The sequence below is a fragment of the Cynocephalus volans genome, chromosome 4, assembly GCF_027409185.1.
Source record: "Cynocephalus volans isolate mCynVol1 chromosome 4, mCynVol1.pri, whole genome shotgun sequence".
Taxonomy (NCBI): Eukaryota; Metazoa; Chordata; class Mammalia; order Dermoptera; family Cynocephalidae; genus Cynocephalus; species Cynocephalus volans.
The window spans coordinates 99,827,368-99,844,990 of NC_084463.1; the positions used below are offsets into that span (position 1 = coordinate 99,827,368).

Here is a 17,623-nt window from a genome sequence, read left to right on the forward strand (position 1 = left end):
TTATAATAGATTTTAGTGCAGATATTGGGAAACAGGTTCCAGATGCTCTAGAGATACTGGGAGCCATTTTCCTGACCTTCAGGCCTGGGAGCTTCTTAAGAACTTCCAATTATTTGTTCTTTACTTTTTCAGAGAGTAGTCATTGAGCTTCTGTGTGTTGTGTATTGTACCAGGCATCTTGTCTTTCTCATCCCTACCATTTCAAACCTTTTTTTCAAGTGCCATTTGACCACAGGGAGGGGACATGACTACAGGCTCTGATCCCACAGCTAAGTAGCTTGAATCTAATGGTTGATTGTGATCGACTTTTTGGAGGCCCTTCTTTATAGCTTGGTAGCATCTGATGATTATTTATCCAGCAGACCCAGCCTTACCCAAGAGAATCTATTTACAAAAAAGAGCAGAACAAAGTTGAGATGCAGAATATAAATGAGAAGAGGAAATCTGACCAGTCATTTGTTTTCATCTCACTATGATCTGCAAGGGCTCCCTAAGGAAAAGGATAAACCTGTCAAATATCCTGAATTTGCAGCTCACGGTAATGAATACTTTGACATGTAATAAAACTTGTGACTCAGCAGATGTAGTAGCCAGCCTAGGAATCTTCTGTCCTTGTTTGAGAGAAAGGCTGCCCTCGGGGGAAAAGCCCAGAGTGGAACTCTTCAGAAGCTAATTTAGAAAAACCCTACCATGATTTGATTGTCGGCTTACAGATCTGAAAATGGTTCAGCTGAAGCCCTGCTCTGGCAGTCAGGAGACTTTATTTCGAGTCTTGGTTCTGCCAGTACTTAGCCATGCCTCCTTGGCCAACTTACCCTCTCGGGAACTTAAGATTCCCTCTCTGTAAATTCTGGGCCAGCTCTGAAATTCTATGACCTGTGATTCTAAGGCTATTCATTTCTTTGAGCTGCCCTTAATTCTGTGGAAAGCAAATTAGGATCCAACATTAAATAGCCAACGCAACTAGAACAGTGGTCCACAAACCCTTTTTGTAAGAGCCCTAAAGTAAAGATTTTAGGCTTTGTGGTCCATATGGCCATAACTAGTCATAACTGTCATAACTAGTCAGCTATGCTGTTATAGAAGGAAGGGAGGCATAGATGATACATAAGCAAGTGAGCATGGCTGGGTCCAGTAAACTTTATTTATGATGCTGAAATCTGAATTTTACATAATTTTCACATGGAACAAACTATTATTCTTCTTTTGATTTTTTTTTCAATCACTTAAAAATATAAATAACATTCTTAGCTCACAGTCCATATAAAACAGGTAGCTGGCTGGATTTGGCTCACAGGGCTTACTTAGTTTGCCAACTTGTAACCCTGAACCCTGATGAAACAGCTCTATATGGTTGGAATAAAGAGTAAGATGCAGTAGAATGTATTTGTATGTGAGCCTGGAGAGGTAGCAGAAGAGAGACTCTTATACCACAGGCTTCAGTCATACCCAAACCATTTGCATTTCTCAGAACAAACAAGGCTTCCTCCTGCCTCCTGGCTTCTATACATGCCACTTTGTTGCCCTGTCTCCTTGCCCTTAACAATTTGTTGAATACCTACTAGTCTCTGAGAACAGTTCAGATGTCACCTGCTGTGTGAAGCCTGTCCTGACCCCCTGGTAGACCTGATCATTTCTTCCTTTGTGCCCCTATTGTTCTGTGTTCAGACATCTATTCCAGCAGCATTGCTGCTTAACAGACATATACATATATCCAGCTGCCTGAGCAGAGTGGGAGCTCTCAGAGGGCAGGGACTGGTACAAAGTAAGCCTTCAGCATAGAGTTGATGAATTAAGGGATGATGATGATGATGCAGCCAACAATAATTAAGCATTTACTGTATACCAAACTCCAGGCTAAAGGCTTTATCTACATAAGAATCATTTATTTTCACTTTATAGACAAGGAATCACAGGTTAAGTAGTTTGCCAGATCACATAGTCAGCCAGGACTTAAACCCAGGTCTGCAGAGCCCATCAATTAATTACTATGGCAGAGTCAGAACAAATCCAGTCCTTCTCTGGCAGTGACCTGCCTATATGTCTGACTATGTAGCACTGATATGGCTGACCAAAGACCTTGTTCCTGCACCTTCTGAATAAGATGGTGAAACTGACCCCATGCAATAGACTTCAATGTGTGTGGGAAGACAAAGGGGGTGCAAGGAGGTACACAAGAAGTGGGGGTTGAGGGAAGGAGGTGACTTGTATCTAAGAGCTAAAGTAAATGTCTAGAGAGGTTCAGGAGAGGGAGAACAAAGATTGGGCAAATGTCATCTATCTCAATTGCCTTTGTCTTTGCAGAGGGAAATTCAGGTTTTTGTTTGGTCCCTTGACCCTAGTCAACTTTCTCATGAATCCAGGTGGCCAGTTAGAAGGTGGTTGATGATGAGGTTACAGTTTGGGGCCAAATTGTCCAGTTAGCCATTGTCCAAATTAGCCAGTTCATTTAAACCAATTTGTATGTATACTGCATCTACTTTGTGTCAGGTCCTATGCTAAGTTTCAAGCATATAGCAGTACAGTGGCATGGTCATTGACCTCAAACAGTTTATGATCTAGTCCACCACTGTGTGTCAGGCACTATGCTGGGCACATCCGTATACCAATATCCCTATTCCTTAGACATGTATTCGACTATCTCTGATACCTGGCAGACTTTCTTAAAATTTATTTTTTCTTAGTTGACACATGTTAATTGTATATATTTATGGGGTACAATGTGATATGGTGCATATATACAGTGTACAATGATCATATCATGGTAATTAGTATATATGTCTACCATCTCACATGTTTATCATTTCTTTGTGTTGGGAACATTCAAAATCCTTTCTATTAGCTAGTTGAAATATAATAATTTGTTGTTAACTGTATTTTCCCTACAGTGCTATAGCACACTAGACCTTATTCTTCTGTCTAGCTGCAATTCTGTATTTGTTGACCACCCTCTCCCTATCCCCCACTCTCTACTCTCCTTACCAGTCTCTAGGTACCACTATTCTGCTCTCTACTTCCATGAGATCAATTTTTTTAGCTTCCACATTCAAGTGAGAACATGTGGTATTTCTCATTCTATGCCTGGCTAACTGGAAGACTTTGATAAGTACCCTGAGAGCAGTTTAGATAAAGCACTCAAAGTCAGGGAAAGAGAGATTCCATCTGGCTGGGGAATTAGGAAAGGTTTTAAAAGGATACAGCTTTTGAGCTGGCCTTTTGAGGGTTGCATCTTCATACACAGAGGAAGGGCATTCCTGTTTGAGTAAAAAGAACAAGGAAAGATCCACAGGTGAGATGGGGCAAGGAACGAGGAGGAGTCAATTTAGCCAGCACTACAGGAAAAACAAAGGTTTGCAGTGCTAGTTAAGGCTGGAAAATAGGTTGTGAACTGACTCTAGTAGGACTCGAATGTTAATCCAGAGAGCCAGGAGGATTTTACCCTATGGGTGATGGTGCACTTTGGAAAGTTAGAAAAAAAACTAGTAGCTGGCTCCCACCTCATGTATGAGCATCATTGTCAAACATAGTGCTTCTGTTCCCCATCTTTTATCTTTGCACGGTAGTTCTTGGACCTTTCCTTCAACAGCCTGACTGCGGAGGCCATCTGTGATCTGGGAATTCTGCCACACCTCCGTGTCCTACTCCTCACAGGCAATGGGCTCACCTCCCTGCCACCCAATCTGGCTGTCACAGAGCAGTAAGTTCTACATCCTGGAGTTCATCCTGTGTGTTGTCTCAGGAGCCTTTGTCCTGGTACAAGTATCTAAGGAAATAGTCCAGAGCAACTTGGAAGTACCATAAAGACATGCTGTTATTGCTCAAAGCAGAGAACAGGGAGAATACCACCCACTGAAGCTCCCAGGAAGGGTCTCAGATAGGTGCCCCCACTTTCCTGTGTGCTGTTAGGAGAGACCCAGGTATTCGGCAAGTCACTTTCCCTGCCTCTGATTGGTCATTTGTAAATTGTAGATCTTGCTCTTGTCAGATGATTACCCTTCATGAGCCCTCTTCTCCAGCTCAGTGAGTCTATTTACTGGTCTCTAAATAAGGTTTGTACATTCCCACTCTGCACCTTTGCTGAGACCATTCCTTCTGGCCAGAATGTACTGGTCATTTGTCTCTTAATATTAATAACACATGTGTAGTACTTACTATGTGCCAGATGCTATCCTTAGCATTTATATATGTTAACTCATTTCATCCTCACAGCTCTGTGAGGTAGATGTCCTGTTGTTATTTCCATTTTTTAGATGAAGAAATTGAGGCACAGACAGGTTAAATAACTCGCCCAAAGTTACAGAGCTAGTCAGTGGCATAGCCAGGATTTGAACCAAGTCCATCTTACTCCAGAGACCACACATATGACCATTATATTCTCTTCTTATATAGATTCTGTACATTTTCCAAAGCTGAGCTCAGACCTACCTCCTTTCCCTACTGCAAGGCTTTCTGACTGCTTTAACCCATGCCTCTTCTTCCCTTTTCTAAGCATCAGTTGAATTTAATGTTTCTCTAGTTAGTTTAATACTTAGCATATTTTGTTCTGACTAATGCTTTATAAATATGAGTGTATCTTTATAATACATAGATAGATGATTGATATATATAGCTCCCCAAGTAGATTGTGAGCTCTGTGAGGGCAGGGGCTCTGCCTTACCCATCTTTGATCTGCAGCACTAGATCAGGATACAGTGCTTTGCACACAGTAGGTATTCAATGAATGTTAACCAATTTAGAGATGGTGATGATGAAAGTCATGGTGACAAGAGTTCACTGTGATGATGGCAGATGTGATAGAGATTATACTGATGATGGTGGTTGGTTAGTCACTCAAGGATATTAGGATAATAGTAGTGACCATTATATTAGGGAGTTCATTAATTAGGGTTCTTTTGTTTGCAAGTGATGGAAGTTCAATTAAAACTAACTTAAACAAAAAGGGAATTGATTGGCTAATGTATCTGAAAAGTCCTAAGGTGAATCTGTTAGATTTATTCAGCTGGATATAGGTACACAGGATGTTGTCAGAGCTCTATGTGTATCTCTGTCTATTTCTTGGGCATGTGTACAATTTCTATCACTTCCTCTGTCATTTGATGTCTCACTTACATGCACACATCTTTGTTTTCCTTGTTGTTGGTTTCATTCTTATGCAGGCTTTCTCCATCACAAGGCATGTATCAGTTAGGCTGTAGTCAGGAATACAATATCCACTTGAAGTATTACAGATACATGGGATGAACAAATAGGCAGGTAAAGAGAGGTTTACTCTTCAGCAGGAAGATTGATACTGATTATCAAAAGTACTATATAATTGCTGTTATACCTTGAGAGCAAAAACAAATATCTTTGGAATCCAGAGAATTAGCTGGTGCTCCTCTTAGAAGTTCCATGTTCTTTAGCAAAAGTTAAGGGAAGACTACAGCAGTCTGATATCTTCTGATCATGGAGGTACAGACATGAGGTGGTTAGCCATTGTTGCACATATAACTACCCACCCCCACACTGTTTTAAACCTCTCCCTTTCCAACTAAGGAGACTTCTAGGGAATTTAAGGGACCAATGCATTTTCTTTATCCTTCTTCATTTTCCCCCTTTTGGGAGCCAGACATTAAAGTCTAAGACATTCAAAAGCAACTGCATATACAAGGGAAATTAGAAAGTCACTGCACATACACCAGGAAAGGCACAGGCTTAAAAAAGACCTGGGAAGACCTTAAGTTTATACTTCAGGCTGACCTTCAGCATGGGGACAGACTACAATGATCAAAAACAAAACAAAGTAAAACAAAAACAAAAATCAGCAAACCCTGGTGAAGGGGAAGAATCTGATTTCCAGAGTTACCATATTAATAGATTCAAATATCCAGTTTTCAACAACAACAACAAAAAAATCACAAGGCATACAAAGAAACAGGAAAGTATGGCCCATTCAAAGGAAAAAATAAAACAACAGAAACTATTCCTGAGAAAGATCAGAGGGAGGACCTACTAGATAAAGATTTTAAAACAACTGTCTTAAAAATGCTGAAAGAACTAATGAAAGACATGGAAAAAGTCAAGAAAATTACATATGAACAAAATGGAAATATCAATAGATAAAAAATCTAAAAAGAAATAAAAAACAAATCTAAAGCTGAAAATTACAATAACCGAAATGAAAAATTCACTAGAGGGATTCAAAGGCAGATTTGAACAGGCAGAAGAAAGAATCTGCGAACATGAAGATAGGACAATTACATTTATCAAGTCTGAGGAACAAAAATAAAACAAGATTGACTTGAACAGAGCCTAAAGGACCTGTGGGACAACATCAAGGAAACCAACCCATATAATGTGGAAGTCCTAGAGGAGAAGAGAGAGAGAAAGGGGAAGAGAGATTATTTGAAGAAATAATGGCAAAAAACTTCCCAAATTGATGAAAGACATGAATGTAAACATCTGTAAAGCTCAGTGAACTCTAGGTAGGATGAACTCAAAGAGACCCATGCCAAGACACACTATAATCAAACTGTTGAAAGAAAGAATCCTGAAAGCAGCAAGAAGGGAAGTGCATACCCTTTATCCTTGTGCCAAGACCATTTTGCAAGCACCAGAGTATCCAGGGAAAGAGGCCAACGGATATTCATGGAATATGTCGTTTTGGATACCTGATGATTGTGAGTCTCCTCTGCAGTGGATAGTCAGACATTCACATGGGACATAAATAATCTTCACCTACTTTATCCATTCTAAAAATTCCATTTATATAATTTTTGTCCAGATCTCCCTGTCAGCAATTTCCATTCTTCTTTCCCAGTGTTGACTGTTCAGTCAAACCATTAGCCATACTGCCCACAAATCAGCATAGGTCTGTACTACTGGCTATCTCTCTGACCAAACAAATGGACAATCAGGTATACTGCTCTAAGTTTAATCAGGTATACTAGAAGGATTTCTCTTCCCCTGTCTTTTAGGCCACTCTTGTGTGGGGCTATAATACTGTAACAGTCCACTTTTGGTTGGTTGTAGCATATCATGCAAAATCATTTGTAAACCCAACTGGAGGTTTTTCTTCCTATATCAGCTGGTCATAGGACCATAGTTGTTGGTTGACGGAAAGGTAGCAGTACAGCAGGAGTAGGCTCCATAGGAATGTGAGCCATATATGCTTGTAGCTTTTCCAGACTTGCTGGAGCCTGATCTCAAATATTGCTTCCACTTGATGAAGGAGTCCTGTTGCACCTTCAGTTTATGATGAGCAGCTCAGGTCATGTGATCTCTTAGTGTCTGGTAGTCAGTTGTTCAGTCTCTACCAACATGCAGTTTGTAAACCAGAAACTGTTTTTCAAAAGGAAAATAGTTATCTGCATAAAAGGGCATAACTTTGCTGAAAAATGATTTTTGCTATTGGTTTTCTACTCCTAGACTGACCATGTAATTTATCACCCAAACCATGACATATGTGAAAGGAAAAGGGGATACTATTAATAATTACTTGAAGATGACAGGTGAAAAGTCAGACTATTCTTGAAAACCAGGAAGTATGGTAACCCTATCTGTATAGCACATCTATTTGCTGTAGACCTTTAGAGTCCAATTGGACCTGCTTGAGTGATAATTTTCAATGGAAGAGCAACTACACTGCAGTCTGGAACTGTTACAGAACCTCATCTTGCTCTGGGCCCCACTCAAAACTGGCAGCCTTATAGGACACTTAATAGAAGACTTAATAGAAGGGTCAGAACAGCACAAATGTTTTATGTGTAGCTTCCAAAATCCAAAAATGTCAGTAAAGCTTTGTGCTTTTTTTCTTAGTAATAGGTGGTGTAAGGTGCAGGATTATGTCTTTCATGTTGGAGGCATATTTCAACATGCACAGATACCTGGACACCAAGAAAATTAATCAAGATGAAAGGCCTCTACATTTTTGTGGGGTTTACCTCCATCCTGTGGCACATACACATCTTACTAAGGGGTGTTTGAAAGTTTTCCTGCTCACCAGGTCTAATCAGCACAATGTTCTGTGGGATATTAAAACAATCAAGATCTCTGTGTAATAGATTATGATGGGACTAGAGATTTGATGTTGTCCTGAGGGGAAAGTACAAAGGTGTACTGTTGTCCATGTCAGGTAAAAGTAGACTGCTTTTGATAGTTCTTACTAACCGATAAAGAGAAACATTTGGCAGGTCCTTAGCTGTATCCCAGGTTCCAGGAGCTGTGTTGATTTGATACAGTAAAAAGATTCCACTACTGGAACAGCAACTGAAATTGGAGTCAGCACTTGATTAAGCTTACAGTAACCCACAGTCATTCTTCAAGACCAGTCTTCTGCAACAAGCCAAATAAACAAGGGATGTTAAACAGAGATGTCATAGGAATCATTATCCTTCCATCTTTCTAGTCTCTAGTGATGGCAGTAATCTCTGTAATTACCTCAGGGATGCAGTATTATTTTTTGTTTACTATTGGGAAGAAAAGTTCCTGAGGTTTTAATTTGGCACTTCCTACTATAATAGCCCTCACTTTGTTGGTCTCAGTAAACAAATGTGGGTATTCTGCCAGTTTCTTAGTATATCTATTTCAATTATACATTCAAGAACTGTGGAGATAACCACAAAGTAGGTTTATGACTTCACTGGATCCATTGTGAAACAGACTCAGGCTAAATTTCCATTTTCCATCTGACTTTCATGATCCCCCATTTTGAGTGATAGACCACTGTGCCTTTCATATCCCCAGAGATTAGCACCAATTTGCAGATGCTATCTAATAATCCTTACAAGGCCTGGTTTAGCACTGTTCAATAGAACTTCCTGCATTGTTGGAAATGTTCTGTATCTGTATTGTTCAGTACAGTAGCTACTAGCCATATCAAGCTATCGAGCACTTGAAATGTATCTAGTGTGATGGAGGAACTGAATTTTCCAATTTATTTACGTTTAGTTATTTTTAATTTAAATGTAAATAGTCAGGGAACTGAATGAGAAGCCATGACTCTCCCTTTTGGGCAACCCAAATCACTTTTCTCTCACCAGATGGAGAACTTTATGGTTGTCTAGATCACAATATTTGAAACTAATCTTCAGTCTCTATAAGGGCCACACTATTTCTAGTGCATATATCGTCCTAGGGTTTCGTCCTTCAATGCCCAACTTAGAGCGTGGGCAATTTATCAAGCTTCCACTCTATGGCATGCCCTGGACTCCAATTTGTGGCCCTTAGACTAGCAAGGTTGTCAGAATCTCTGCTCAACTTCTCAGCTTCTCTACCACTTCTGGAATCAGCAGACAGCCTTAGGAGAAAAGTGGCCCCAAATGTTACATGAACTTCTTTGGATTTCCTTCTTTCAAATCTTGGCCCCATAATTCGTCACAGCTTGTTAGTTCCCAGGTATCCTAATCAGAGTGTTTTTAAATGTATATTTTGTCTGAATTTTCTAGTTTATACTCAGGGAAGAGTTGGCCCACATTATTTAGTCTGTAATAACATAAACCTTTCCATATATTTTGGCTGGGTGCCTAGGAGTACTCAGTATGGAATCAGTTTAAAATAAATTACTGGCTGGATATTTTCTGGCCCACTCTGATGATACAGATTTGGCCTACAGTTTTACAAGAGAACCAGTCTACCCTTCACCTTCCCCTTCTCTGTTCATTCCAAGATGGTTTTCCCCTGGCTGTGGGATGAGGGGAATGGGTTTAGTTCTGGTTCACTCTATCTTGAGGGGGTATCCCTGTAGGACCCCAGATTCATCTCTGATTAGATGTCCCACCTTCAGTGTGCCCTTGGCTTTGATTCTCTAGCTCATGGGACTGTCAAGCCGTAATTCAATTTCAACAAGATCAGCAAATGCCCTTGAGGCTAAAGTGGCTTCCTATGTTCATTTTCTCTCTGGGTTTTTAGGTTTGACAAACTACTTCCTTACTGTCTTCATATCTCTTATACATTTTTTAATGATGGATCTTTTTCTTTTCATATGTTATCCATCATTCTAGTTGTTTTTAGTGGAAAGCCTTGTTACACAAAGTAAGGCAAGTCTCTACCACCCTACACTTCCATTTCCTTATATATAAAAGGAGGAGAATAAATGTGCTCCTACACACTTGTTTTGAGATGAAATCTGCTACATTGGCTCTCCCATCAGGCTTATTTTCTTTTGGCTTCAGACCCCATGTCGGCTCTCTCAGGCATGACCAGCAATAGTGACTATAACTACCTCTTTCTTCTAATCACTGTATTCCAAATAATGCTCCCTAAAAGAGCACTAGCTTTTTAGCAGCCACCTTGTAAGTCCTCTCTTACACAGGCAGTCTGTTAAGCCACATCTCCCTTATCCTGTGTTTGCACAGCGGGTTTTCTGTATCTTAACACAGAAGCTGACCTGACATTTGTACTGACATAAGATCTTTCTAATTTTCACATTCTTTGCTGCAGCCCTTGGTTCAGTCTGTTGAGCAATATTTTTAGCCTAACCAAAAGTCTTATAATTTAAAGTAAAATAAATCCCCTTTTACCATATAGATAGAGGATATGGACCCAGAGATGCTTGACACCAGCCAGAAATCACACAGCAAAAAAAGTGGCAGTAGCACTAGAGCTCAGGGCTCCTGATCCCCATTTCCATGCATCCTCTAATATGGCACACAAATTCCCATTGCTGAATTCATACTTTTAGCTTCTAAAAAAATTGTTAGATTTATCAGATTTTAAGTAGTATTAATTTCATTTGACAAGAGAAGGGATAATAAAATAGCACCACTCTGAGCAGCTGGAAACCTCACTTCTCTACTACTGACAGACCCTGCCACTTCAAAGAGCTCAAAACTGCCACGCAAAGGGCTCAGTGGGCAAGCCTCGTGTTTTCCTCTGAAGCCTTGCATCTGTCCTTCTCACCCATCTGATGACGCCCCCCCCCCCATTTTAAGACATCTGTTTTAGAGACCAAAATGAAACTTGCCCATGTTATAATTAGGGTGGAATTTTAAAAAGACAAAGCAGTGTAACTTGTCACAAGAGATAAGACAAAGCCAGCTTCTCTATTATGGAGCTTTAGAGAACATTTTTGAAGACTTTTTTTTTTATTTTTATTTTTTTTAGCTATTTTCATATTTCACTGGAGTAAAATAAAAATTGGCCAAGTAACTATAAATCAACGGAGCAGCTGTGCATTGTTCTGTAATTGCTTTCAGATAGAGATTAAAAATTCAGTGTGTGAAAGTTAGTCCTTCCAGGAAGAGGAAAAGAGTCACCTGTGACCTTGAAATACCATGAACTAAAGGCTTCCTGTCTTCTCTGTTGAGTGTCTCTGGTCTTTGAACTTCAAAGCTGATTCCCCTATCCTGCTGCCAGGGCTCTTTCTGAAACCTTATCTGACCTGTCCCTTCTTTTAGTCAGAACTATCACAGGTATAATCTGTAAAGGTCTGTCAGTGTTGAGTAAGCAAAAAAAAGGGGAATTTATTATAAGAACATTGGGGAATCTCACAGCCATGTCTTAGGGACATACTGAAGGTAGGTCCTAAGCACTGTGGAGCAGCCTGAAAGTTCTATCTCTCAGCTTTCACATCTGCTTCTCTTTGTGACTCACCACATTTTTTCTTCACAAGTGGGTTATGTCTCTCTGAGCCCCATGATGGGAAACATGGCTGCCCAGAACTTCTGATTGTGTTATAGATCCAGCTACAAAGTGATGATCTTTCTCCCTGTTCTCTCTCTCTCTCTTCACAGTGGTTAAGAGCATAGCAAATTCCCTCTCCATTCTTCATGTTTTAGCTTAAATGTTGCCTTCCTCGAGTCCTCCCCACCTGCTTCTGTTATAGCATTTGTCCCCCTGTGTGCAGTGTGTCCACCTTCTGCATAAGATTTACAGCACCTCGAGGGAAGGGATGTGTTCTTTTTCTCTCTGTATTCTCAGTACCTGGCTACATAAGAAATTCATGAGTGTGAACAAACAAATTACTATAAATCCTCTTTAAATTCACCTGTGAAATATTCCTGACTTCAGGTGTACATTGCAGTCCTAGCTTTTGGACTCACTGCCTACCTTTGCTAAGCTCTCTGTAGCCCAGGCAATGGCTACTCCTTCCATCTCCCCACCCTTTAATCCACATGAGGACTGAAGATGTGAATGTGGGAGGTGGTGTGGGGCAGTGGAAAGGACCTGGGTTTTAGAAGCCAGCAGACCTGCGTTCTAGTTTGAGCTCTACCACTTTCTAGCTATGAGACTTTAGGCAAGTATCTTTGAGCTTGAGTTTCCTGATTTGAAAAGGAGATAAATAATGCCTTTCCTCCTCGGTGCTGTTCTGAGATAGCACTTATAAAATTCCTAACAGTGCCAGGAATGCAGTAGGCTTCAAAGAAATGTTAGTTTCTTACTCTTGTTGTATGTGTGTTTGTGGTTCATACATGCATTTGTGCTGATATGTCCGTGAATGTTTTATTTTAATGTGTGGGTAAGATGGAATGTGGAGGGAAGAATAAAAATGTGATTTGAGCTATTTGCCTGTGTGTATTTAAATATGGTTACCTAGGCCTCATCTACCTGGGGACACAAATGAGGTCATATTAATGATAGTACCTAAAATACCACCACTTCCTGCCCTTCTGTGTAATTCAGGACCTCAGCCCTTTAAATCTCATTCTCAGGTGTGTCTGAGAATACTCAGATAGTTTGAGTTTAAGAGACTTCTCAACTCCTTACTGATGTGTGCATTTTATGAAGTCAATCAAGAGGAGAACCTCACTGCAGTCAGGGACAATGCCCTTAATCTAGGCTACCTTACTGCACTTGGTGGCAGAGCTGTGGTCCATACCAAGGGCATTATCTCCTGGTGCTCCCATGGTTACCAGTCTTTGGGGTGATGCAGCATACCCAGGAGTCTGTCTTTAGCCAAAATTGTGCAGTGTTCTACCTGCAGAATGCACCAGGCCCCCTGCAACTCAGTCATACCTCATTCACCCTGGTATTTTCCCTGAGTACTACCAGTGCCTCCCTACTCTGTCCCAACCCAGTCTCAATGATGTGTGTAAACTTTCTCCATACAGGAGACTGTGTAAACTTTCTCCATACAGGAGGGATTTGGGGAAGGGATCAATGGAGAGGGATTTAAACTTTCTGTCCATCTCTATAGTGACCTCTCTTGGGCACTAGAGAAATTCCCAAGCTGGTTAGTCCTCCCAGTGGATTCCCTGTCTTCTATTTCTTCCTGGGGATGGTGGAGCTTGTTACCTACCCTTGCTCATTACCCAAGACCTTTGCACTCACAGGGAGGCATCTCTAACATCGCTGACAAGGAAGAGGTACATCCTGAGGTTCCCAGCGCTGGAGACACTGATGCTGGATGACAACAAACTCTCCAACCCCACCTGCTTTGCCAGCCTTGCTGGGCTCAGGAGGTAAAGCCACAAGTCTTTCTCTGCAGGGCCCTCTGTAACCACCAACCTTGCTCACACCCTGATACCCTTAGTGCTGCTCTGGAAGCCAAAAGACCTGGGTTTAAATCCTAGCTCCACCACTTAACTCTGCTGTGCTGCCATGGGTTAGTCATTTCTTCCCTCTGAGCTTTAGCTCATCATAAAAGTGAGGCATCAGTAAGGACTTTTCTGATCATGTGAGTGGATGAGAAGCAGCAAAGAGAAAGAAGGTCTCTTTCTATTTCTATTCAAGATAGGATCCTGACCTTGAGAGAGGAGACAGAAAAAAAAAAAAGGAGAATCAGAATCAGAAAGAGAAGTTTTACTGCTGAGTTCTACCTATTAGTTGAAGTAAAGAAAATTCCAGGCATTTAAATCTTTAAGTTTTAGATGCCTGCAGTTTACTTTGGATTCAGCTACCATTTACTGAATTGTGCCAGGCCATTTTAATATTGTCTCATTTAATCTTCACAAGAACCTTAAAAGGTTAATAAATATTATCCTCATTTTAGAGATAGGGATAGTGAGGACCAAAGAGGTTAAGTCACTGACTCAAGGTCACAAGAGGAGTGAGTGTCCAAGCCTGATTCCATGTTCTTTCCCTAAAGTTGCTTGGTAAATATCCCTGAGGTGTCATTGTTGCTGTGATTCTGTATTCACTTTCCTTAATTGAAGACTGAAGAAGTTAAGCCTGGATCAAAACAGGATTTTCCGGATCCCGTACCTACAGCAGGTTCAGCACCGAGATGGGTCAGGGGACTGGGTTGGAGGCAGGGAAAGTCCCCGGAAAGAGCTCCGGACCATGCTGCAGCCCAAGTCGTGGATGTTTGAGGCCTCAGAAGAGCAACCAGATTATACTGTGCTGCCAATGAAAAAGGATGTTGACCGGACAGGTGAGTCTTGTCCCAGAGATTCTGGCGCCATAGTGGGAATCAACTTCTGTGTGTTTATTCTGAAAGTTTGTGGCTCCCTGGAGAGCTGCTACATTTAAGCTGGACTATTCAGTAACATGAGCTATTTCAGTGACTCCCTAACTGGTTCTATCGGTTAAGATGCTTTTAAAGTCCAATTAAAAGTTGATTTAAAAAAAAAAAAATCTCAAATAACAAGAAACTCAGAAGTAAGGCTTTCCGGAGATGGTAAATTCTGTGGTGCATTGATGTCCTCAAGGGACTTGAGTTCTTTCCATCCTCTTCTCTGCCATTCTTAGCCTGCTTGCTTGTCTTTTTTAGGCTGGTTCCCATTGGGGTCTCAAGAGGGCTACCACGGTTCCAAGAATCACATCCACTCGGCAACATTCAGAGGCAAAAAGGAAAGAAATATCGCCTTTATTATAAATAAAAATCTCCTTAATACCTGACTATATTTCTGCATTATGTATTCTGTTCCACTGATCTAGTTATCCATTACTGTGCCACACTGTTTGATTTTTTACATTGAAATTGAGGAAAATATATAGGGCAAAATACAGACATCTTGTATAGAGCTCGAATCTTTATATATACAAGGGTCTTCAAAAAAATTAATGGGAAGATGTGTATAATCTTTTAATTCCATTTTTCTATAAGCTTTTTTAAGTGCCCTTGTATACATCCTTTTAACCACTTATTACAGTGCAGAATATTGCCAGTGACCCATATGGTAACCTTCCAATCAGTACCTCCTCCAAGAATAACCACCATTCTGACTTCTTTCACCATAGATTAGTTTTGCCTGATTTGAAATTCATGTGCTCTTTTGTACCTGATTTGTTTCACTCAACATTATATCTGAGAGATTCATTAATGTTATTGCATATATCCCTAGTTCAGTCCTTTTCATTGGTCTTATTTATTCCATTTATACTACGATTAATTTACCCTTTTTACTGTTCATTTTCTTCAAATATTAGGATATTCTTGATTGTTTCTTTTTTTGTATAACAATTTTCAATTAGAAGCTTAAAATGGAGTTGTTTCCTGTGATTGTGGGAAGGGCAGGACTTGCATTCATGTACAGTATGCTGAAGTCCATCTTTCTAGATGTGGGGGGCTCCCTGTTTCTCCAGGGGATCACTACTTAGTACCATATTTGCAACCATGGCCCATCCCCTGGTGAACTCCTACTTTGTTCATTGCACAAACCTTTTCCAAACTCCCTTGCAGACTCTCATCATAGAAGTTATTCATGCCATGTGTTCCATCCCTTCTCACTATTTATTTCATTATCATGTGACCTTTCTCATTATAATATATTTAACATGTGGGAGGGGTTCTGTTAACTAGAGTAAATGCAAGTGCTGCCTGCAGAGGATCCAGTCCCAGCAGAGGCTCTGCTTTATTAGGTTAAACTCAGCTGTTTATTGGTTCATCTCATTTTGATGGGCCCAAGAATGAAATATCTCTGCAGCCTCCTCCTTATGACCATGCTGCTGGTTGTTCTCAATATCTCTCCTGAATTCACTGACTAAACATATTCTATTTCTACTAATATAACAAATAGTATTTTCTAATCCTCTTACAGAATGTCTTTTGTATACGTTTCTCTCTTCTAAGACAGTTGGTTAACTTTCTGCTCAGTACAGACTCCCCAGTAGTTCTGAGGCTATAAAGAGCTTGCATGCTGCAAAGTCAGAAAGGTCAGTGTGGCTGAAATATAGTGAGTGAGGGAGATGGTAGCATGAGATGAAATTGGAGGAGTAGGCAAAGGCCTGGTCACACAGGGCCTCAGAGGCCTGGATAAGATGTTTTGATTTTATCCTAAGTGCAAAGGGACTTATTACCTGATGGATGTCACAGCTAGCTGCTCTTCCCAGTTAGCAGTGGAGCCAAGGACCAATGCGGACCCCTCTACGAGGCACCTTGCAGTATACATTGGCTTCTCTGGGGGTCAGTCAGGGCACTTATCAACCTTTGCTCTGTTTCTCTTTTGTTTCAGAGGTTGTGTTTTCATCTTACCCTGGATTTTCTGCCTCAGAGGTAGGAACTGTCTGCTTTATATTTGTGTTCTTGAGTTAGAACCTTAATTTTAATAAATGAAAACAAATAAGTTAATGGAGCCCTGAGAGACATTTATACATACATTACACTGAGGAAGCCCATTCATTGAACAGATATTTACCAAGTACCTACCATGTGCCAGGCACTGTGCTAGCCACTGGAGATGCAGTAGTGACCTAGACAGACAGGGCCCTGACCTCATGCAGCCTGCAGTCTGACTTTCATTGTTCTCAGAAGCTGTTCAGCATAATGTAATAATGGTGGCTGCCTCAAATGATTAAACTAGCATTGAAGTGGGGCTGCCACCAGGATGAAGCCCAGCAGCTACATCACAAGACCTCCCAAAGCTAGAAAGCTCCTTGCCAGATACACCACCATCCAGGATCTAATCCTCAGTGTGACAGGCTTAGACACTTGATTTTTGTCAGCACCGAAAATTGGTTTTCTCTCAGCATAGATGCTCACTAACCAAGCTCATGGAGGCTAATGCACATAAGCTAAATATTGATTTATTCACGTAAAATAAGTAGTATCTACACTTAACCAGCTTGCCTCCTTGAGAGGCAGCTCAAGTACACTGCCTCCCCACAGATACATCTGTGTGAGAAATTGTATCAGTTAACTACTGCTGCGTAGCAAACCAGTTACTGACTTCAAATGATAGCCATTTATTATGTCTCACAATTGTTTGAGTTGGCTGTGCGGTTCTGCTAGTTTCGCCAGGGATCATTCATGCAGCGCATTCAGCTGGCAGGCTAGCAGGGGTCTGGACTCAGGTGGACAGCTGGCATGGCATGGCATCTCTCTCCATGCAGTCTTTTCATCCTGTACTTTATAGCATGGTGGCATCAGGGTTTCAAGAGAGCAAGGGTGAACTGCAAGGTTCTGAAATTCAAATACTGTCACTTCTGCCACATTCTATCAGTCAAAGTAAGTCAAAAGGCCAGTATAATACTGCAGTACAGCTCCAATGTGAACCACATCTAGAGTTGATGCAGACCCCATAAGTGAGGGCAGTTCCCAACAAGACTGCCCTCACTTCAGGGGCCAGCCACAAGTCAGGGTGCCCCAGGCTATCTGCATTTGTGACCCATTGGCTATAAATTCACGAGTCCTGATCACCCACTCAAGTTCGGTAATTTGCTAGAATGACTCACAGAATTCGGGAAAGGGTTATTTGTACTTATAATTAACAGTTGAACTATAAAGGATACAAATCAGGGCCAGCCAAATAAAAAGACACATAAG

The 17,623-nt window shown here is 40.9% G+C and overlaps 1 protein-coding gene across 4 annotated transcripts in view; it reads left to right on the forward strand.

Moving 5' to 3' along the window:
* Positions 1-17,623, forward strand: part of XRRA1 (X-ray radiation resistance associated 1) — a 76,999-nt gene that overhangs the window by 34,732 nt on the left and 24,644 nt on the right. For 3 of the 4 annotated variants that reach the window (XM_063094285.1, XM_063094287.1, XM_063094286.1), the window contains exons 6-9: positions 3,564-3,697; positions 13,251-13,379; positions 14,073-14,290; positions 16,314-16,354. In XM_063094285.1, coding sequence (XP_062950355.1) covers positions 3,564-3,697; positions 13,251-13,379; positions 14,073-14,290; positions 16,314-16,354 — 522 coding nt within the window. Of the gene's footprint in view, positions 1-3,563; positions 3,698-13,250; positions 13,380-14,072; positions 14,291-16,313; positions 16,355-17,623 lie in introns of those variants that run through there. The other variant, XM_063094288.1, reaches the window with a different exon arrangement.